The 23,383-nt window shown below is 54.0% G+C and overlaps 1 protein-coding gene across 3 annotated transcripts in view; it reads right to left on the reverse strand.

The window, feature by feature from the left end:
* LOC106485208 (protein CEPU-1) overlaps nucleotides 1-23,383 on the reverse strand; it is a 364,330-nt gene that overhangs the window by 54,106 nt on the left and 286,841 nt on the right. For all 3 annotated transcript variants that reach the window (XM_067309993.1, XM_067309994.1, XM_067309992.1), the window contains one exon: nucleotides 11,723-11,955. In XM_067309993.1, coding sequence (XP_067166094.1) covers nucleotides 11,723-11,955 — 233 coding nt within the window. The remainder of the gene's footprint in view (nucleotides 1-11,722; nucleotides 11,956-23,383) is intronic.

Below are 23,383 nucleotides of genomic sequence, written 5' to 3' on the forward strand. Positions count from 1 at the left end.
CGGCTCGCCGATAGGGAAGGGGAGGCGAGCGGAGCCCGGCCGCCGAGGTCGGCGCAAGCCACCTTGACTACGGCGCGCTCGCCCGGCCCGGCGGCTTCGCGAGCCAGGCGCCGGCGGCTTTCCAGCCGCTCGGATGCCTCTGGCTATCGCTGAAGTTTGGGCCAACTCTATCTTCTAGTTCAGTGGGGGATTTGCATGTTAAGAAAAACGCTGCCGTGTGCAGCAGCACCTGAGAGCTGTGTTTGAAGAGGCGCGTTTAGTCCGCCGGGCAGCTCTCTAGTTAAAGGCATCGGCACCTGCGGCTCCCTTCTCCGGCAGCCAGCGCTGCTCCCGAGCGTGGCAATCTGCTCCCGGGGTGCAAACAGACCGGGGTGCGCGGCGGGGACCAGGGCACCTGCTCATCCTCGCCTGCCGGCGCGAGTCCCGCCGCGCGGCACAGGCAAACCCCGCAGCCCTTCCCGGTGTGCAGTCCCTCCGGCCCCAGGGGAGACCTCCCAGCGGCGAAAGACCTGCTCGACAGGACAGATGCAGACATGCCATATCTGAGAAGGGTTCAGGAAACACTCTGCATCACCAAAGATAATCCACAAAGGTGAGCCAGGCTGGCCAGGAGGGGATCAGATGGGCGGTGGGTTTAAAAAGATCCCTCACTGCAACCCGCGCCTAAGCACTGTTCCCTGAGAAACCCCACCAAACTCATCTCACCCAAGATCTCCACAGGACTGCAAGCCACCATTCCCTGGAGCAGACACCTGGACCTTCCTGCATGCCACCTTCATGGCACGTGGATGGCACATCTACCAGGCGCCGCGTGGGCAGCGCAACTGCCAATGGTGAGATGCAGCCAGCGCTGCAGCCAAGGTCGTCCTCCAACAAGCAAACCCTCTTGGGCAGAGACCTCTGCTCCTGCTCTCCCCAAGCCTCTGGCCCAGGCTCCCGATTCTGGACTTAACCCCAGGGGGACTGGCCAGAAAACCATCTCTAAAGGCCCCGAAGAAGAGCCAGATTAAAGTATCAACGCAGAATTTATGCTCAGGACTTAAGGTTTAATAATGAAACAGAAAATCAATATTTAATAAAGCAAATGATGGAGAAAAACATTGAATGGGAGATGAGCTGCTGCTCATGTTTTCAAACATGCAACTCCCGGAGGAGCCGGTTTGGCAGGAGAGGCACAATACCAGATTGCCATGAAGCGCTGGCACACGGGCTGCGGTAGGTCCCACCGATTCCAACTCTGGTGTCAAGGGGGCTTGCGGGTCTTTTATTAAAGGACAAACAAGGAATTACTGCGGTGGTCAGAGTCCAAATACCCATGGAGAGAGATCAAATGCTGATGCACACAGGGAGCGGAGCAGCTGCTTTTCAGCACAGGCCCAGATTTGTGCTAGGGCTCGAGAAATGCCGGTAGGCGGGCAGGAGGGCACCCAAGCTCGCGTTTCGGATGTGCTGGCAGAGCAGGGCTGGGATGCACCGACACGTCACGAGCGCGCTAGGGCTCAGAGAGGAGAGCAAGTCCCAGCCTCCCAAGGGAGAGGGCTCTCCCCAAACACAGCGGAGGAGCAGAAAGGTTGGGGAGTAACGACCGTGGCACTAATTCACAGGGAGAGGGACCCAGCACTGGCTCATCAAGAAGAAACACGGGGCAGCAAAGCGTCCAGGACGTTAGCAGGGGAGGGCTGATTACAGCTGTGTGCTGTAGAGCACCGACCTGTCTCTTACCCGCTAACACCCCACAGCCCGGGAAGCTGGGAACGCCACCGGAAGGCAGGCCCTCGGCGCGAGCTCAGGGTGCATGGCTGGTGGGCAAGGTGGGCACCAAACCTGTCCCCGCGGCGGCCGCGAGACACAGACACGGCAACAAGGCAAGCACGGAGCAGTCTGCTCCGGAGGAGGGATGCCAACGGGATGCTGGGGACAGACGAGCAGCTCGGTCTCCCTCCCCTGGAGGCAGGAGAAAACTGCACTTGGCACAAAGGACAACTCGGCCGTCCCCTCCGCTGGCTGGTGGTGCTCCGGGGGCTGCTCCTACGCGCACACAACCAAACCCACAGCCCCGTGCCGCTGCCTGCGAGAGGGGCTGCCCAGGGCCTGGCGGTTCAGCGCCGTTCTGCAGCGCAGCACCTGCACGTGTGCACGTGTAATACAGCGATTTCACCTGCACGTTCCCGTTCAGAACAGCCCTTTGCAGCTCGTGCTTGCTACGCATTGCAAATTACCCGCTGCTCTCAGAATCCCAATGCTACACCCGCATACAAGCTGCACTGGTGCCTCGAAAGAGTTTGTCAAATTTGGGATCCATATTCATGAAACCAGGCTGAGTGAAACGAGTGAGCCTGAGAAAGAGATGCTCCACAACAAAGCCTGTTGCAGCCTGCAACGCTGATTGCTTGAGACATACCCGATCCCAACACTCTCGTAGCCCGGGGCTGCAGAAGACACAAACACCTGATGCTGAGTTGCAGAGTGGTCTGCACTCCCAGCGCTGGGGACTGCTCTGTCCTCCTGCAATGAACGGCCTTGCAATGGCACGTGCCTTTGCAATGGTCCTACCTCCTGCCACGTCCCCCTACCCCGCCTCCTGCGCCTCATTCACCTGAGGGATTAAGCCCACCCGCTTCCAGCCCAGAAACAAGATGTGCTGCCGACTGGGAAGGTGAGCAATTTTCCCCAAATCCACCCACCCAGACGAGGAGGTGTAGCCGGGCAACTGCCAGGTCGCGAGGCTCAGGACGCACAAGGACTTGCCGCCCGGAGCCGTGCATGAGCCCATGCCCAATGCGAGCCCCAAAGTCGCATCCACCCCACCCTGCCAGCTTGCACAAACTCAGTCCCACAGAGTCTGAGGACTGGATAAGACCTCGGAAGGAAGGGGACTCTCGCTTGCGTGGGTATCGGTGATGAGCTCTCACCGGAGGAGCAAAGCATCGTTCCAGTGCCCTTGGATGAAATACCCCCTCCTCTCCCACGCGGCGTGCGCCGGGTTGCCTGCCTGCCTGCTCCTGCAGACTGTCAATAATTTGTAGCCTGCGCCGGGATCCTTCACGATGAAAGATGACATATAAATATAAAACGTTATCGCTCCATAACAGCCACATGCTATAAAATGCCAGGCAGAAGGATCTGGAACTAGATGGAGGGAGCGCTTTAAATCCTTCCCTGCAGAGTTACTACTGGTAAAACAACAGACCCACTCAGAAGAGCACCGGCATAGGGGGGAAATAAGAAAGATGCTGATAAAAACACCCCGGCGGTGGCAGTAAGGTGACTTTATACCGGCGCGACCTCCCTGCACCAGCGTTCCTCCGGCAGCTCCAGCAGCGCTGTCGGAGCGGCGCACCGGCCACCCGTACGCCCATTCATTGCATCCCGGCGCCGCGACCATCCCGGCGCTCCCCTGCCGCGACTTTGCAAAGATGCCTGCGCGTTACTATAGTAACAATAAAGCGCTGGTAGCAATATTATACTACAATGAGTTGACTCTGTTGCCGCTATTACGATAACAATGCTGTTACTGTAGTAACATCACACTGTTGAGGTCTCACTGTTCTACCCTTAATTTTATTGTAGTAGGATTAAATTGCAATAATGTTATTGAGCCACCATTAGTGTTACCATAGTAACAATAGCATTAAGGTGGCTATATCGCGTTACAGTGGTCGCAGTGTTCTGCCACAAATATTTTAATGTAGTAAAACAAAGGAGATTACTGCAGTAACATTAAACTGCAGCGACCTCATTAAACCACCACGGGCTTCATCGCGCTAAACGACCCTACTCCGGGAACCGTACGCTACGGCGCGCGGATTACCACCGCGCCCCCACCACGCGCGTGACAAAAGTACGGGTTTCGGCAGCGCCACCCCTTGGGCTGGCAAAGCCCCTTCCTTCATGGCGGAGGAGGAACCGCTGTCACCGGGTGAAATACGCCCTTTATGCCGGCGCTTAACGCCAGAGCTGCAGACAACTTAAGCCCTCCGGCGGCCCTGTTTTGAGAGCTTCGGAGGCGCGTGGGCCCGCTGCGAGGTCGGCCTCCTGAATCTCCGCAGAAGGGATTAGCCGAGCCGCTGCTGAAGCGCTGCAGGTGATGCTGGTGACCTCCCCGTGAAAGCGTTTGGAGAGGACGGGCAAATGGAGCCGCCGGGAGCTCGCGCGCTCCGAAAGGCTCAAAGCAAAGCAGGCGCTTACCTGCTGGAAGAGGGTTGAAGAGAGGGCAACCTGCCTGGCTCTGCGCGTCTCCAAGGGGGGAGAAAAGAGAGCTGCGGTGAGCTCATCTCGCAGCGATAAAAGCTGCAAAAGTTGGGGAACCGCGGGAAACGGCCCCAGCGTACATCGCCGCACCACCCCAGCACGTCTACAACCTTCACAGAGATACAACAGCCCGGGACAGAAGAGCCCCCGGCTGGGACCGCTCAGGGTTCGTGTGACCCCCGCCGCTCGGGGGTCCCCTGCAACACACTGGGTTACGGTATTACCAGGTCATAAGGGGGGAAAAAGAGAGAAATGAGCCACAGCCCTGATGCATGTGGAAAAGAAAAGCAGGAGGGAACTGGAAACGGCTCGTGTGTCCTACAAATCACTGGTCCTCCTCCTTACTCCATCCTCCTGCCACTTATTTCTCTTTGGGGAACAGGATACGTCCTCAGGTGGCTTGCACTTGGTTTTGGCCGCAACCTTCTCGTGTTCACCGATACAAGCCCCCCAGCGAGCCGAGTGCTGCTTAATGCGCAGGCCAGCCAGCATCGCGGGGGGCGCGAGCCAAGCACGGAGCCCTCCTCCGGAACGAGGGCACCGCCTAAAACCCCGGAGCACATCTAACCTCCCCACGCCAGACGGCTTCGCCCACGGCTCCCCAGAAGGGAAGATGACCCGTCCCCAGAAGGGGCGAAGGGCCGGAGGTGCCCCCGGGGGCTGCGGGAGCGGACGCCTAGCCGGGACGGCCGCTCCTCTGCCGGGAGCTGTGCCGCGAGGCCAGATGCGCGAGCCGGGAGCAAGTGTTTCCAACACAGGCTCTCGAGCCTCTGTTTCCACCCCCCTCCCGCCCCACGATATAATTGCTAATTAATAATAACGTTTAGCTCTCAGATAGCGCGTTCCATCTTCAAAGACCTCTGTCGACATTAACGAATTAATCCTCATCAACCCCCCCTGTGAAGTAGGTGACAATTATTATCTCTGCCGCACAGATGTTAAATTGATTTGCAAAGAGGTCAAGTGACTTGGGGAAAGCCGGAGAGAGCGAGCCTACGCAGCCCAGCTCCGGCTACGCCGCTCCTCTGTTAAGACGCGCAGGCGACCGCATCTGCGGGCTGAACCCTCCTCTCGTCCCCCTCTTGTCTCCTCTTTTGCACCTTTGCAGCCCCCTCGGGCAGGTGACGAGAGCCGGTGCTCAGCGGGCTCCTCACCCGCCCGTGAGCCGGGCCTCGATGCTCATCGCAAGCCCACCAGACCAACGCGAGGGGCGCGCTGGGGGCCTCCCCCCCCCTTCACTCTCTCCCCACCGCAGTGCCTGCCATCCGATGGAAAGGGGGCCGACGTCAGTGAGAGAGACGCGAGCAACCTTGGGAGGGAGGCGCAGCAAAACGCGGCACAGGGAGCGAGGGAGGCGGCAGCAAAGGACACGGAAAGCAGCAGCGAGAGCAAACCAAGGGGAACAAAGCCAACAGCGAGGAAAGCGCCTAAGAGGACGTGAGAGACCTTCAATCCACGGCAACAGCCCTGATGCACAAGTAATAGATGCTTTGATGGATGGGTGGCAATTAGCAACGACAGAGAGAACAGTACGGAGAGCATCGGCAAAGGGAGCCTGGAGCTCATGTGAATGGCAGGACGATTTTCATTTTGTGCCACTGATTTCCTACCTCAACCCGTTTGGGGAGGACCTTTTTGACGGAAGAGCTAGGAGGCATTACCCAAACCCATTTTTGCTCCTGGATAGGAGCGTTTCTCGTGCAGGGGAAGAGGGGCAGATGCACCAGGGCAGCTCGTGCCTGCGGCAGCTCCTGCAGTTGCTGCGAGGAAGCACGGGTACAGCATGGCAGTCCATCCCGCAGCTTCATACACTGCCAGTTCCTAAATCCCATCGTTGCCCCGGAGTGACCGCACGACCCCGGGCAAATCAGCCATCCTGCTGGTATGTCCTGCCCCCTCACCCACCTTGCTTCTTCCATCTGCAATATACCTGCAGTATCTCCAGGGCACAAGGGCCATACCTTTTACTAAATATTTGATGCAAACATTTGCTTTTTATTTGCTACAAAACAAAACAAAACACACTCCCAGCCTTCCCTACAGCTTCAGGTGTCACTGCAATACCAGCAGACCCAAACACAGCTACCTCATGGGGTTTTGAGCACCTGAGCACCTATTGCTGTCTCATGTGGGCTCTTCTGCCCACCTGCGGCTGTCCGAGCTGCACTGGGCAGCGATGGAGAGCTCCTCAAAAACAGCCCTCAGAGGCACCCAGAGAGCAGCCGCCAGCGCAAAGCTAGACTTTATTCAGGTCAGCTGGCAGTGGAGACGGCTGCACGGAAAGCCATGTATGTGAAGCCACTCGGAAGAGCGAGGCTCTCCCACGAATGGTCACGTCTCTGGGCTCGAGATGGTCAGCAACCCTGAGGAAAAGCTTCACTCGAGCCCAGAGGGCAGTGCAGGGAAGCACCCCTGCCCCTCCTCGCCCGGGGGCAGCGCTCAGCCAGGTCACCCGGCTCAACGCCGGACCACCAGCCGGCTCCTTCCGTCCCCTCTGGACATCCCTACGGCCTCGGCACTCGTGGCAGCGTTGCCTTCGCCACGCGCCAGGTCCCAGCGAGGAGATCTTGCCCTTCCCAGCAGCAGGCGGGGGTTTGGGCAGGTGGGACTGCAAAACGGGTCCATCAGGAAGGCTCTGCGGATTCGGGGCAGGAACACCGGGCAAAGCAATGCATTCAGCTCGTTCTCAATTTTTCCTGCAAGCCACCTCGAGGCTCCTGGACAGCAGCTTACGGCATCAAAGGCAAATTAATCGGGCAGAGTTTGGCACTTGAAACACAGCCGGCTCTGGGAGGCAGCGAGAGGGGCGGCGAGCGCCCCGGCTGGTTTATCTCTCCGGCGCACACCTCGGCAGCGGGGCTCCCGGGCGGCCCCGGCGCGGGGCGAGGGATCCGCAGCACGCCGCCGGCACCCCCGCCGCCGGGGCGAGCCCGGGCCCCCCCTCGGCACCTGCACCTGCGCCGCCCCCCCCCCCCCCCCCCCCGTGAGCAGGTAATTAACTCCCAAACAATGGCCGGGATTTGCAGATTAACGGAGGCCCACGAAGGAATGGGAAAACTCATTTACACCAAACAAAAGGGGAGGGGTGATTAGTTGCGCCAGTGACAACAGCGAGAGCCAGACGGGCCACGGAAACTGATAAAGAAACAGCAAAGCACTAATATCCCCCAGTTGCCTTTTTTTTTCCCCCTCTCTTTTTTTCTTTCTAAGCACTAAAATTCCACCATTTTCTATCATGCAAATTTGTGTGTCTAAGTGAGATTAAACTCCGGCAGGCTCCATGCCTCCTTCCCCAAGTCCATTTCCAGCACCGAGATAAGGGCAACTTTCCTTAATGCATCTTACAAGGCAGCGGGGGTGTTTTGCAGGTGCACATTGGGGACGGCTTGCTATCAATACAAATAGAGCTTTGCAGACACTGGCCTCCCGGCCTCCTCCTCCCTCCCCTCTCTCTTTCAAACCTATAACCCGGAGAACAGCTGCGCTCGCAAGATTTAAAAAGCTTAAATGTCCTGCAGGGAACGGGGAGAAGTGGGGAGGCCGTGGTGGAGATTCAGGAGGGGCAAAGAAGCAGAACTTGCTTGTTAATAAAACTGGAGTGGGGAAATGGGAGCTGAAAGGATTGCTCCTCAAAAGTTAACGGGTCCTGTCTGAAGTCATCGTCTTCAGCCTGGGTTTCTACCTCTATGCACGTCCAGAGCTTGCATTTTGCAAGCGGGGCCTTCCTGGATTTGTGTCTTTGGGATAGAGCTTTCTTCACCCAGGAACACCTCTGTACTCCCAGGGTCCAAGGCAGACTACTGAAAACGTGGGCAGTGCCACTTCATTGCGCTTGTGTGGTCCTATGGCAATTTCTCCTAAGAAGAAATCAGTGATGGACAAGTAGGCTATGTGGGAGACGTCTTCCAGACGCTATAGATAACAGGGGCACTCCCTGAACAGTTCATCTCGGGTCTAGTAACAAAAAGGCAGTGGGTGTTTGGGAGCTTTCTTTCTGGGGTGATCCAGGTGCAACGAACCTCCTTTTATCTTTTGCAACTACACTGTTGGCTTGCATCGACTTCACATCAGCACCTCTAAACCTGACCCCATTTAAAACAGCTCTCAAATTAGGAGGTCTTAACTTTGATGCATTCAAGTGCCACCGGTCTGTCGTCCCACTCCTGGGCTCCTTTGTCCCGTGTTAGCGCAGAGGCTCGCTGGCAGCAGGAAGGGGAGGTGTGCAAACCTGCTATTCCCGGACCAGCAGCAATCACCTTCTGCCTTTCTGTGGAAGGATTTTAAGAGTGACAAGGCACTCTGAAAGCCTGACTGAGGAGGAAAGGTTGGAGAAACCGGGTTTGTGTCGTTTCAGAAAGAAGGGGGCTGAGGGGGCACATGATAACAACGTTCCAAAAAGGAAAAGGTTGTTACAAAGAGGACATTGATCAATTGTTCCCTATATCCGCTGGGGATAGCATCAGAAAAACTCCACTTCATTTGCAACAAAGAAGGTTTAAGTTAGATATTAGCTATACATTTTCTAATTATAAAGGTAGCGAAGCAGTAGAATAGATTGTCCAGGGAGACTGAAGAATCTGCTTTGTTAAAGATTTTCAAGAACAGCTTTCACAAACGTTTGCCAGCGATGTCGCTGCCTCATTGCAGGGAGACGGGCTAAATTAGCTCTTGAGGTGCCTTCTACCCACCTATTTTGGGATCTCAGCCACCAATACAATCAATCTAGAAATAAATGTGCTCCACTTCCCTCGCTGTATTGTGGACATCCTTGGTTTCCTCGCGATTTTTAGCTGATTCTCCCCCACTGCCTTGAGGAGCATCCCCAACCCTCTTAGCCTAAAGAAAGCTCCTTCTCCCACCCCTTTCCTTCTTCTGTTTTTTTGCTGTTTCCCTCCACAGCTCTGCTTCCTTCAGCAGCCCTTGGCAGACACCAGGGAGGCCCTGTCTCCTGACTCCCTCTGTCCATGGCCCTTTCCCAGTGGACACCCTAGCCCTAAAGCTATCCCCCAAACTTGGGAGGAAGAAGGGATGCATGGAGTGGAACGAGTGTCTCCAGGCCTTGAGCTGCCGCATCCATCACGCCTGCTCAGGGAGGAGAGGGCTGCTGACACCCCACATGGAAAGAGAAGAGCTCCTTGTCCTCCATGGCTGGTCCCTTTGGAGGGCGCAGCCCGCCCTGGGGCACAATTTAACTGTGTCTGTGCCAGGGCTGGGGTAGGGAGGCACAAAGCAGGTCAGATACGGCAAGCTCTCACTGGACTGGAGGTGCGCTGATCTCCCTCGCCACTACTCCCATCACGAATATCCCCTCTCACTTCCCTTCCAAAGAGCGAGCTGGCTCGGACGGGAGCTGCCAGGGCAGGCTGGACCTTGCACCTCGGCTGCGCGCTGGACGTGGCGCCTACGCGATGACCAGCGCTCAGAGCCCCCGCTCCTCAGGGAGGGAGGGGTAAGCGCCGTTTCTCAGAAGCAGACTGTCTTTTAGGACAGGATTACACTGGTTTGCATATTTATTGGACCCATTTTCCAAGGCAGGAGTGTTAATCCAGACACCTCAGCCAAATTTTTATCCAGGTCATTAAGGCAGGCCTCTCTCTAACTGGACACGATGTTCTCTTTCATGTCCTCTCCCAGAGCATTGCTGCACATTCAGCTACTGCCACCTTCCACCCGAGAAAGGGCTGCACGAGCCAAGCAATAGCTCCTGAAATTACGGGGCCCTCTCCGCAGAACCATTATTTCCAACTGGCAGCCGTGAGCATGTTCAGCACGTTATAGCACCAAGCCCATCGCTGAATCCTCCAGTACTTAACCGCGCCACTATAAGGAATTAAGGTATGACCTTATGCTCTAGTATCCAAACAACTCTTCCTAATGCTGCAGCAAGACGCAAGAGGGACAGGCCTGGATGCCTGGTGATACGGGAAATTTGTGTCAGGAAGCCTGGCAATGGAAGCAGACCAGAGCCATTACAAATTGTCCTGCATCACCTCGGCGCCTGATAGCAACTTCAAAACTTGCAGGCGATCGACTTCAGCTTAAGAAACTCAGGCAGGTAATAACAGATCGCAAGATAAACAGCAAGGACCTCGGATGGCAATGCATCCGCTTTTCCTCCACAGTTAATGGAGATGGAGAAAGTCCGGCTCTGTTTAGTTTGCTTGATTGCTCTAAGAGGAAAGAGAAAAGAGAAAGGCAGGGAGGGAAAAAAAAAAAAAGGCTCTGTTCCTCCCCCCCTTCTATTCATTAGGCTGTCAATAACGCTCAGGCCTGGCATATCGACAACGGATTAGCTCAACCCGACTCTGTGTACAAGACCAATGCCTTTTTAACCCAGCTTGTTTCCAAATCAATACACCCATCAGCATTCGAAAATTAGCTCGAGATGAAATTCCAATACTCAAGACGGTGTGTCATGCTAAGAGGCTGCTGGCCGAATCACAGAAGGAGGAGGAGGAGGAGGAGGAGAAAAAAAAAAAAAAAAAAGGTGCTAGCAAGGGATTAGAAATTTTCCATTAATCCTCCCCCAGGCTGCCACCACTAGGAACGCACCAGTCCCCATATGTCCCACTAGGCAGGCTCCCTCTTGCCCAGTGCACAGCCCGGCCAAGTCCTGCAGCACAAACGCGGGAAGCTACCTTGCATGAACATCCATCTGCTGGACCGTTGCGTGTGACCGCACTTGTACAGCCCCTCTGGAGAGTCCATGTGGGCTTGCACTCGGCCGCACTCGCTGAAGAGTGCACGTACACACCCCGCGAACGTATGGCCTCAGTGATGCGCGTTCATGAGCCAGCCAGCGTGCGCTTGGCTGACGCAAACGCCCCACCACCCCTATGCCTTCTCTTCTCCTTCATGCAGAAGCGTGGGCACACAGTTTGAACACGCAAACACATATTGTAGCTAGGTATACACACACCCCTGCAAAGTACACAAATCTGCTCGCTCTCTCTTTTCCCCTAGCACAAATTTTACTTCAAGCATTGCCTCCAGCAAGGCAAAAAACACTGAAATACAACAAAGAAAACCAGCAACATGGGTATAACTGATTATTTCAGAAGACAGAGTTTCCCATATCTGAGCCCCACTACTACTCCAGGAAAGTTGGGTAAATGCTACTGCAAATCCCTGGACATTCTCCAACTTCACTGGGACTCTCTAAGCCTGTAAATCACGCCCCATGTTTGCACTAAACCACCTTGCACGCAGTAGGCTTGCTGTAGGAGTAATGGGAGGAGAGAAGGAGTCTTATGTTAGGACAAAGGGATGGAGAGGTATGGGCTAGACTGCCTGGGAAATGGTGAACAGGAGTCAACAGGCGACAGGACAACAGGGGTGAAGATGAAGGAGATTGGGATCATGGGTAAAACAGGGGCAAGAAACCAGGGCAAAAGGGAGGAACAAAAATCACAGCATCAAGTCCAGTTCCTCTTTGAAACCCTCAATTTGCCTGCACATCCCTTCCTCTTACCTTGCACGATGAGATGGACACGCGATGTCTTCGGGTGATTGTCTGTCTGCACGGAGCAGGTGTAGGGGCCTTCATCGTACACATCCACATCTTTGATCTGGATGCTGTACTGGGTTTTGGTGTTGGCCAAGAGCACAACCCGAGGGTCCAAGCACCACTTGTCATTGCCGGCATAAAGGATGCTGCTGCGGTTCAGCCAGGCCACTCGGGTGACTCTGTTATCCACGGAGCACCTGGGGAGAGGGGAAGAGGCGATTCATTAGCACGCTGCTGTCGGTAGGTCTGCTGCCCCCCTCCCTTCCCCAGCCCCTACCTTCCTATTTTCACTATTTTTAGCTTTGCTGCAAGCAGCAGTTTCAGAGACCAAGTGCGGCGGTTCTCCAAAGAGGACAATGTCAGCATTTTATCTGCCATGCTCAAGCACCAAAATCCATCAAAACTGGTAGTTCAAGAGATTTTCCAAAGAGCTTCACAATTACTTTAGACTTGGAGAGATCAGAGCCACCCACCACCAGTCACTGAAGGACCTTTCGCCCCTCCATTCTCATCTGCTCCTTTGGGCCATCTTACTTGGAGACAACCGGAGCTGAGACCAAGGCACACTTCGTTAGCAGTGACACAGCTTGCTACCTCCTGCCCAAACACGTTACTTTCCATTTTCTCCACACACCTTCATATCCCTGCAGCTAGGCAAAGAAATGCAAAGTACAGCAGGGACAGCAGCTCGCTCCCTGCTTCACAACGGAGTGAAGAAAATTTATCTCCAGAGAAAGCCAGTTCTGACACACCTCTAAAGAGAAACCTTCAGCTTTCAGCCATTTGTCCCTTCTGTCAGTTCTTCCTCTCCTCTGTATCATCTGTACCACTACATCTCTTTCACTTGTTGTGCCTCATCCCAGTTTCTCAGATAAATGTTTCACTGATTAGGCAATGCTTTGAAGTTAGAAATCTCCTAATTCCAGCCTAACTAACAAAATGAGCCCCCCACCTAGGAAGACAACAAGGCACAAGCTCGCAAGCAATTTTAAGAGAAGCTACTGAAAGAGATTATTCTACTGTCCACAAGAGCAGAGACTAGTCTTGCTCCACAGAAGGTCTCGGCCAGCCCTATAACCCCGCGTCCCCATATCCCTGAGCCAATGTTCGAATCTTCCCTTTCCACAAATCATTTCAAGAAGAGTGAGGAGCACAGGAGTGTGAAGGCTGCCTGCTATCCAAATCCTTCCCCAGGCCGTAGGAGCATGCAGGCCCCCAAGCTAGTTAAAACTGTGCTTCTTTCCAAATAAGTTCAGGATTATGGAGCTGTTATAACTTCGCAGAGCTTTGTTAGATGCCAGTGACGGAGGATAAAGTCCCTACATAAAACCGCTCAGCCTAAGATCCATTGTTTATGTTCTCACCAATCTACTTCATTACTTGTGCAGTGCCTGGGATGCAAATTAACTTCTGAGTCACCGAAAGGGAGAGCATCAGCCTTTGAGAGGTCTCGCATGGTAACCTTGCCGAATGCAAGGGACTTAATGGGCTATATATGCCAGACCACGGTAGCTGTGGAGTTTCAGCAAGGATGAATACGTCTTCTGCCTGTGGGCTGTCAGTGAGTTGTCTCGACACTCGGAGTCCTTCAGGGATTGTGTCCTTTCTCAGGGTAAGCACACTGGAGCAGAGCCGCAGAGTAAGTTAATAATAATAAAAGCCATCTGCAAGATGTCTCAGGTCCCCCCTAAAATTCATGCAGCTATCTATGGCCTTTCTCCCTGCATCTGTCTGTCTATCTGCTCTCTTTCCTGCTTCTTCCTTTTCTGTGTCTATTACTATCTTCAGCTATCGCTGAGCCTGCTGCCAGGCTACACAGGGAACGCATGAGGTCTGTTGCAAAGTAAGCTGTGAACGGGGCCGTTTCCAATGCACGGAGGCAGCACATCGTCACAACGAATTGATCCTGCTTTATAGCGAATTTGGGGAAAGTGAAACTTAATAGACATTGAGCAAACTGCAAGATCTAAATTTTTCCAGGCTGTGAGCAATGCTGGCAATAAATCCTGTTCAAAGTGGAGTTTCCCTAGATGGGGCAGAGTCCAGAGTACTTGGTCCTGCCACCACCTCTCTGCATGTGGTCCTGCCTTCCTTCTCTTTAAAGGCTAGTTTATCTCAGAGGAGCTTTGGAAGACTTTCTATATTAAAGTCTGTACAATCCACACAACCCACAATTCAACATATTTACACCTCGATTCTCTCCATGAGGAGGCAGGGGATGCTACTACTCCCATTTTACAGATGTGGGAGGGAGATGCAGAGAAATCTGAGGTTGCGTTAGGTCTGTTTAGTTCTGCCAGCAAAGACACGGACCCACTCTTAGGAACAAATAAGCCTCTTTTCGGAGATGCCTCTTTGGCCCCTGCAAGGACAGAAGGAACCTAGACAACTAGCTCAGTGTAAATATGTAACATCTGGAGCTAAGGATGAGGAATGCCCATCGAAGTGATTTGCCAAGGCGAGATGGGTAGTCCGTGGCCCAGGACTCCCCTGCTGATTCTCTAGGCTAGAACCCAAAGTACTGGTCCATCCTCCCTCTCTGATGTGAAAAACATCAGATAAATTAAACAATTTTATTACTGTTCTCTAATGATATTACGATAATAATAAATTCAATGTGAGCAGATTTTTATTATCCACATAAAAAAGCAATAGTTTTACCCTGGGCTGAACACCAAGAACTCTGTCCTTGCTTGCTCGCCGAGGTCTCAGTGGCATTACAACTTGAGCAAACCCCGAGATCTTAGTTTCTCAAGTTGAACAAAACTTGAGATTTCATCCAAAGGATGGTTTTAATATAATTGTACTGTGCCTCCCTTTGCTACAGCGGTTGCTTAGACCTTTGGGTTTCAAATAAAATGTAGGCAGATATTTGGTCCCTGACTTTGGCTTGCACATCACAATACATTCAAAGAGAAAGGCTCCTGCAAATGCAACACACAGCAGCTCTGTACAAAAAGAGGGGAGTCCATCCTCAGTGCTAAAGCCGTATTGCAGAGAAGAACCAGGTAATGAAAATCCAGACGTGGCTTGAATTTTTTGGACCGACCCCTTCTGCAGAGATTACCACTGAGGACTGGTAAGCAGGCTGAACTAAAAATACATATTTCCTCTCTCCTCCTCCACACTTTTTTTTTTTTTTTTTTTGTGAAATGCATCAGCTTGGAGATCCCTGGATAATAATGGAGCCAGACAGTGTATAATCCGAGCATTCCCTCTATCATATGGGCATTTAAGTGCTTTTGAAAAGCAATGGGGCTCAGGTAACGCATGAGGCAACAGTGAAATAAGTGCTTTCGCCCTTCACAGCACCTGGTCACAATCTTTTCTTATCGCCCAGACACGCTTCTCTGTCCTGGGATCCGCAAGCTTAAAGTTATTTTATTTCCTTTCCTTCCTCTTAAAGCTCCCGAGCCAATATATATATAATAAACCTCCAAAACAGCTCCTGGAGAGCTGTTAGGATGGATGCACTTTGACCTTCCGATCCTGCAAACTGTTCACAGGACGGCGGGTCACAGCTGACCAGGAGCAGCTTTTATTTCTCTCTCTGGCGCGGATGGCATTGGGATGAGCTAAGGACTCTAAAAAGGCAGCAACCGGTGGGTGGGAAGAGATAACCCCAAAGGCTGGAGACTCCCCTTAGCCCAGGCTCATTCCCCTCTCGTGGCACTGCTGCTCGGAGCAGCTGAGCAACCCGATGGTCCTCCGTCCCCTCCATCTGGTCCTCTTCCCTCCTCCAACGGCTCCTGTTTCCATCGACATAAAGCCAGGTCCATGGATAGGGAAGCCTGTTCTCCCGCACGCAGGTGGTGAGAAGGGGCAGAGGAAAGGCAGGGAGATGCTCCACCCTTTGGCTGCTGCGGGGAGGTCCCGCTCCAAACACAGGGGGAGAATAAAACCACCGCCGAGCCTGGAAATCTTCCCTTTCCGCCCCTCTCCTGGCAACGCGCAAAGCCCAAAGACGCTTCCTCCTTGCTCACTCGCATGCCGCTTTGAAGCTTCCTCTCTCTCCCCGCGATGTGCCAGGGAGGGAGGGAAGGGAGAGGTCCCCGGGGTGCCGGAAAACAGCACTTGCCTCAGAAAAGATGTAAAAATGATTAAGCACAGATGAGGTAATTTTCTCTCTCAAGATCCGTAATCCTTGTTACATCCAGCTCAGAAGGCAAAGCCTTCTCCTCCAGGAAGATGAAAAGCTGCTGTCTCTCAGCATAAGGAGGAGAAGCTTTTCTTCTCTCTCTCCCTGTTGTTTCTTTCCCTCCAAACCCGGAACCCCAAGCCTCACGGCTTCCCCTCAGAGAGGTGGAAGTGCTGTTAACACACCGCTGCTGCACCACCTAAGGGCTGTGCGGCAACGGTCTGCTGAGACGCGCGGCTCCTGCGGCTGCACAGGACCCGCCGAGGGCACCACGAAACGACCACGAGCGACGGAGTTATGGTGTTTTAAGGCAGCCGCGCAGAGAGGGAAGAGCCATGTGCAATGCACCCGCCGGCCCGTCACGACAGCGGTGACGTGTCCTGCCCAAACTCCCTGGGCAAAGGCGCACCGTTGGGCACCAAGGAGAGACCGTAGTGGGACGATACCACTCCCGTGCAGACCTGCTGGCACCTCTCGAAGCCAGAGCTTCGCAGTTTTGTTAACTACCCTCTACAGGCCAACAGGTCCATTTGGACTAGCTGCTCTCCTCCAAATAAATGACAGGGGGCAGAGCCTGGGAGGCCTGACCACGGACCCCCTCCAGGTTTCCGCCAGACCCTGCCACCCCCCTGCATCTGGACCGCAGATGCCACCAGTGGCGTGCCTCTCTCGAGTTTCTTGGCTTTCTCTAGTTTGCACAAAGAAGATGACGGGAGAGGAGGTGGCCTAGCAGTGGGGGGAAGGAGGTTTTTAATTACTGAAGTGTAGTAATTGGCACACAACACTTTTTTGTTGCCTCTTATGCAGATTGCTGGTGTTCCAGAGGGCTGGGCTGGAGAACACAGATTGTCTCAACCCAGCAGGACACACAAGAAATGAATAATGTTAATTAGAACTGAAAAGAGCTCCGCGGAATTAGCAACCTGATTGCTGCTTTCATTGCAATTATCAGGGTACAAGCTCCGTACAGGGGGATGCGGGAAGGCGCTAGGCAGCAAATTTGGGGGTACATCCTGGAGCTGTGACCAAGCTAACCAGCTGGACACCCCACCAGGCTTGGTTCTCCTTCCAGCTCCCCCCGAGCAAGCATCTAAACACCTAATGCTAACTCAGCCATTTCCAGACACCGCTGGATTTTGAAGCAATTCCTTCAAGACAGCCTCAGCTAGCAGGGCTTTGCTTCTGCTTTGGGTCTGACCAGTCTGGAAATCAGCCTGGAGGAGCTAGTTTGGAATTTAGTTAAAATCCAGGTGTGACCGGACCAGACCAAGGGAGAGGGCGAGCTGTCCTGGCCCTGCCGGCGCAGGACCGGTCCCTCCAGCCCCACCTGGCTGCAGGGAGCAGGGAGGATTTCAGAGCTTCCAATCCCTGCACCAACCACTGCGCTATAAATGATCAGCCAAACTAGACCGCCGGCGGCGGCAAGAGCTTCACATCTTGGATTTATTTCTGTGATTATCACATTTTATTGTTATTTATTAGGATTAATTAAAGGCCAGGCTGTGAACAACTCAATCCCATTCAGGCACAGTCCCACTGCTCTCGTAGACGTTCCTACGATATTTATGCTCCAGTGGAAACAGAAGCTTCTCAATCAATTCCCGAGCAAAGGGAGAACTGGTCAGTGGGGTCAGCCAGCCACCCCAGAGACTCTCACCCAAGGAGCAGATCAAGCAGGGACAAGCGGAAGAGAGCACGTATACACACAGCTCCAAGTGCTCAAGCTCGCTTTGCCTGGCTGCAGCGGGAGGGCTGGCACTGATTTCTGCGCTCCTGCGGGGAAGCGGGGTGGATGGGAAGAAGGTGGGGCTAGACAGACGAACACATGGACCGGCATTTGAATTTCCAGGCCTCCCACCCACGACAGTAGAGCCGGGTGATATACGAGGCACCATCAATGTCTTGCATCCCGTCAGAAGGGCAATAACGTGTCGGCTGGTTTATGCAGGCATCTCCGAGACACGTTTAAGATGCCACGGGGTCTTTTGTTAACTAGTCTGGTGAGACTCCTTGCCTCATTATAATTTCCCCCGTAGGAGCTCTAGGAATCGGAGGCTGAAAACATTACGGTTCATGTATTTACTAGAAACACATGGGGGAGGGGGGCGGGCGGCCGTGCTCCAGACACAGATTAGAAGGAGCTAGATATTTAGGTAATTCAGCTGCAACCAGAAGGGAAAAGACCAAGTTCTGGCATCACATCACAGCAGAGGGCTTTTTGCATATCAGCCCTAACTGTCCCCCTGCTCTCAGCTCATCCTTTCCCACAGTACCATGCCTCCAGACTCTTTCACAGTTAAAAAGGCAAAACTGGAAAGAAATGGCAGCTGGTGCACCACAACCCGAAGCCAAGGGGCCCCCGGGGACCTGCTGCTCAGGCATCTGCTGCCTGTGGCTCCCTGCACAGGGATGCACACACCATGGATGGCCCAAGGCCATCATGCTACACCTGCAGCAGGTGCTCTGGAGGCCTTTCGCTAATAAATATTAGACCTACGTCCTCGCTGTCACAACCCAGGCTGGTTTGCCTCTTTGCTGTACTGAGCTAAGTCATGTACTAGCTTTCTCGACCAGTCTGACCATTCGCCAGGAGGATTTAAACTTTCTGCAGTCTGTACACACACACTGCAAACGTGCTGTGCGCAGGTGCACACCTTCACTGCAGGTGCAGTACGCTCCTATACACACCGGCATGCTAGGCACTGCTACCCCAATGCCAGCGCCGTGAAGAAGGAGGGTGCACACGTACTGCACTCTTGGTACATGCCACGTGCATGTGACACACGCAATGCGCACTGAGAGCACGTGTTCATCGACACACGCGACAACGGGCACGCACACCTCCAGCAACTCCTCTGCCGAGATTCGACAGTGGGTGAACCACCTCTTGCTGCTCTTAGTGTGCAAACACAACACGCGTGAGAAACGTGACTCGCAAGGCACTTCCCACGCAAGCACAGATGGGCGGCATGAAACCCTTCCTCAGAAAGATCTTCAGACCAGACAGTCCTGCTGGCTGACCCCTTCTGCACACTGCGACCGGTGCAGCGGCATGGATGCACGTCTCCATGCACAGCCCCTTTCCTCCCAGCTTGCATGACTGGTTTTTGCAGCAAAGCACACGCAAGCTGCCCAGCTCCGTGCAGGGCTACGGAGCACCCGCATGGGGACCTCTTTGCTCAAGCACCCAAACAGCCCCAGCACAAGCAGGTCCAAAGGGAAAGGAAGAGAAAGAGCAAGCGGAAGACGACAGCCAAAAGAAACAGCAATGGCGCAGGATGGCTAGCAGGGGCGAGAAGGCATTTCCCGGCATGGGGCAGCCTCCAGCCGGGTACGCGGGAGCTAACCAGACGATTAACTCGTCAGCGGGGCTGCCAGGGGAGGAGGAGTCCCACTGGGGCTGGCGGCTACCTCCGCCTTCCCCGGCGCAGCAGTCGGAGCGCTTCCAAAGGCCAGGGGCGAGCAGGTGCCCTCGGATCAGCTGCCACCCAGGTCCTCGCTCAAAATCACACTGAGCTGGTCAAAGGCAACGCTCAGAAAGGGGATAATAAAAACCCTTCGTGCTTCCCCCTCTCTTCCTAGCCCCGACACCGGGAAGATCTGAAGGTGCATAACCACTGAGAGTCAAGGCGCCCCGCTGATCGCCCGCGTTATACACCAGCGGTGTCCCACGCTCCGAGCGAGGCTACAGCAAAGCCGCACCGCCTTGCCCCCTTCAGCAAATCCTTTCCTCTTCCTGCCCTTCATTTCTGCCCTCTAAAAGGCTTTTAAAGGCATGTTTGGCACTTCCTTTCCAGGGAGGGTGAGTTAATGCATGTTTGTAAAGTACCTGATCGCCTCAATGGAAAGTTTATACATGCAAATGATTCACACTAATTACATTAATAATAATATACCGGTCTCAAAAAGATCCGCCTTGGTTCATTGCCCGGGATTCAAGGAGCTGCAAACAACTCCCAATATGCTGCCTTAGACAAGCTTATTGGCAAATACCAAGGAAAGAGGGGAAAACTGGCCTGGGAAGGAGAGGAGGAAGGAAAAACTGCAAAAAGGTGCGGAGCTCTCACTTCACAGCCTGCCAGCCAAGCGCGACAGCAAGTTACAGAGGGGCCACAGGTCACACGAGCACCTCTGTGCACCTCACAAATTTGTCCTTTAAGGCCCCATCTGTTGCAGTCGGTGGAAAGACACTCTCTGGTTTCACTTGGCAAGAGATGAGACTTTGCGCACGGCCCCGGGGAAGCACTAAACTCGCCCGGCCCAGGGACGCACCTGCAAGCGGTCCAAAGAGACAGACGGACAGCAGGAGGCTGAGAGGGCGAACCGCTGCGTTCACAGCACCTGCCAAGGCAGAGGCAGGAGCACCCACGTCCCCTCCAGGTACACCAGCAGAAGTGGTGCACCAGGACCAGCTGCCTGATATCAGACCGGCCCCGGAAAAACCTCTCCAGGGTTGGAACCGTCCCCAGTTTTGGATCGTTTCTGAGCACTGGGAGAGTAAGCCCCTTCCAAAGCAACCCTTGGCTGAGGCACTCGACATATTTTAAGCCTTGTCTCTGAGCCGTGGTGGGAGACAGTGAAGCAGGCAGGTCCCGATGCAGCAGTCGGGGATGGCTTGCCTGGGAAAGTGTTTATCTCTCTGCAATGCAGCAGTGCACCAGCACCTTTCCAAGTCCCCTGCTCCTGTGTGAGGCTCATCCCAGCCTTTCTATTTATCCTCCCATTGTCTCTCATACAACAGGATGCTGCACATCTACAGCATCTTCCATCTCAGCATCTCAATGCGTGTGACAAAGCGTCACTGAGGGCAGCTTCTCTGAGGCAAAAACAGCATCTAAAGGAAATGGGTTTCTAACCTAGGCTCTGGCCTCTGAGACTGACCAAGAGCAGCGGCACAAGGGTACAAAATTTGCTCCAGGGCATGTTCCTGGCCCATCTGGTTGGGTGCCCTCCAAAAGCATGTGATTGCTAACGCTTCCGAGGGGGGCGAAGCCGGCACCAACACGCATGCAGGCAGCTGTGCAGGGACACGTCCGGTTTACTAATGAAACGTTCCACCACCAGCGAGCTCCAGCTAGCGCCGGGATCCTGCCCTGAGCTCTGAGCGCTCAGGGAGCCTTGGACATTTTGCTCCTGCTGATATTCTCCTTTATTCGCATTCTTGACGATTGCGAGGGAAGCTCCCAGGTGCCAGCAGGCAAACACCCCTGGGCAAAAGCCAGCCCTTCCCCAGAGATCTGCCAGGGTTAACTACAAAAGGGTTATCTTTTCTGCAGAGAGGGCATCCCACCAGACCAGATCCAGGCCCTTGCAGCTGCCAGCACACCATGCTTATTCGCTGCCAGCTTGAGACGCGTCTAAAGAAGCTGTGGGAAACTCTGCAAGAAGGGAACAGCTCTATAACGATCTCATCCTTTCCCCCAAGCATTACAGAGCAGTTCAAATCCTGCAAAATAAGGCCTCCTCATCCGAAAAGGTGCGGAGAACAACTCTCCTCTCTCTGCCTCCACAAAACCTCGAGAGATCTCTCTTCTCAGAAAGGTCTCTGAAAAATACCCCTTTGTCACCCAGGAGCCCAGGGCTGAGCCACTTAAAGTCTAACTTCTGCCTCTGACACCGTACTTGGAGCAGCCCACGAAAACCCCTGGAGTGGGCAAGGGCTTCAAAACAGCCCGCAACTGCTCGCACAGTGCTTTAGAAAGCACCACCCATCGATGCTCATGGCCACTGCCCGCTGCGTAGTGTTAATCCGGGGGAAGGGATCCTTGCATCAAGCAGCGTGCACAGCGCCCAGGACCATGGAAAGCCTGGGGTGAGGAGGCTCAGGACAGTAATGCCGTTGCGGAAATGGGTGCTTGGGCACCACACAGAGCCGGGAAGAGCACTCAGCGTTCCCAGGCCAGCGTCCCATCCTTCTAGATCGGCGGCCACCCGACCGCTCTGCACTAATTCAGACCTGCCAGCAATTTCGGCTGGCGCTTGCCTCCTCCAGCCCAGTGGGGAAGTTCCTCAACACTGCATTCCCAGCAGTTAGCGCTGATCCCCAGCGCTGAACTCTCTCAATTATGAGCAGTGCCCCCTGAATAAATCCAGTTTCTGCTTTGTGCAATTGACACTAATGGCCTGGGAATAAAGTGAAGCCATCTACCCCAACAGTCTGCAAAGGAACGCATTTAACTATGCATACAGGCAGGGCACTGCTGAGCTTAACTGCACCGAAAATGTATTCGAAAGGAAGTGATGCACTTACTTATTACAAGTGGAAAATTATCCCTAAAGTGGTTTTTCCTTATAAGTTGCAACACAAAACAGGAACGGCAAGGGGTAAGCGGTCGCTGCCAGGACTGGGGAGCCGGGGCAAGGCAGCGAGCAGGAACCGGGTGGAAAAGGACACTGCGGCGCAGGATACAGGATGAGAGGAGCAGGGGGCAAGTGGGAGCAAGGAGTGCTGCAAAAGGAGGGCTGAAGGGCACTGACAGGAACAACATGGGGAAACCTGCCCAGAGAGAGCACAAGATTTGGTATCAGGTATTAAAGGCATCAGTGATGCTTTCCAGTAGTCCAGGACGCTATGACTCAGGACTGCAATGTGGAGAGGAAGACAACCATGCACGTTCCTCCTCTCACTTGCTGGCTGTGTCTCACCAACCTGGTCTAGCTGCAGCAAATACACAGTGCTAGGCACTATATATACTTGTAGTCTAAAAAAAATTGCTGTCCCAGGCAAGTTACCACGTCAGCCTCCTACATCAGCTCTCTTTCATGCTCCTGACTGCAATTTCATCACAAGTATATATATATACCCAAGTATATACTGCTCCTAGTAACAGATGGGCAGAGAGACAAACAGAAAGAGGACAAGGAGCAAACCCTGAAGGGACAAGATAATCCCTAAGATAAAAAAAGAGGTATGGTCCAGGCAATACAAGACCGCAGGGAGGAACGTGGCATCCCCTCAGTCTTTGTGGTTGAACTCCCAAGCCTTGCAGCACCTCTCTGGGTGCTTCCTAACAGAGCAGAGACTAGTCACAGCCAGTGCTGCAAGCCTGACCTCCTCCCCAGCCAGCCGGTGACACAGTGGTGGCAGCGTGTTGCCCTTCACTTCCACCTCTCTCCAAGGACACTTAGGCAATCTCCCCTCTGTCCCAAGGTGATGGAGAGAGGAACAATCCCCTTTTGCAAAGAGGCTTTCTCATGGCTGAGACAGGAGGGTAACCTGTGCTTCTTGGTTTGAGACCAGCTCCCCAGTGAGGGCTTGCACAGCTTCCTACAGAAACACTCCATACCCACCAGACAGCCAGCACCCTGCCTCATGACCTAGTGTGGTGATGTGACGGGGCACGTCCCCGGCAGGAGGTGCAAAGGAGGATGCCGACGCAGCAAGGAGGGAGGTAACGGGAGAGCTAGGAGAGGAAGACCAACGCAGGAACCATGTCGGAGCAGAAAGCCATGAGATCTTCCCAGCCATGAGACTCCCACCGATACCC

Source organism: Apteryx mantelli, chromosome 23, assembly GCF_036417845.1.
Source record: "Apteryx mantelli isolate bAptMan1 chromosome 23, bAptMan1.hap1, whole genome shotgun sequence".
Taxonomy (NCBI): Eukaryota; Metazoa; Chordata; class Aves; order Apterygiformes; family Apterygidae; genus Apteryx; species Apteryx mantelli.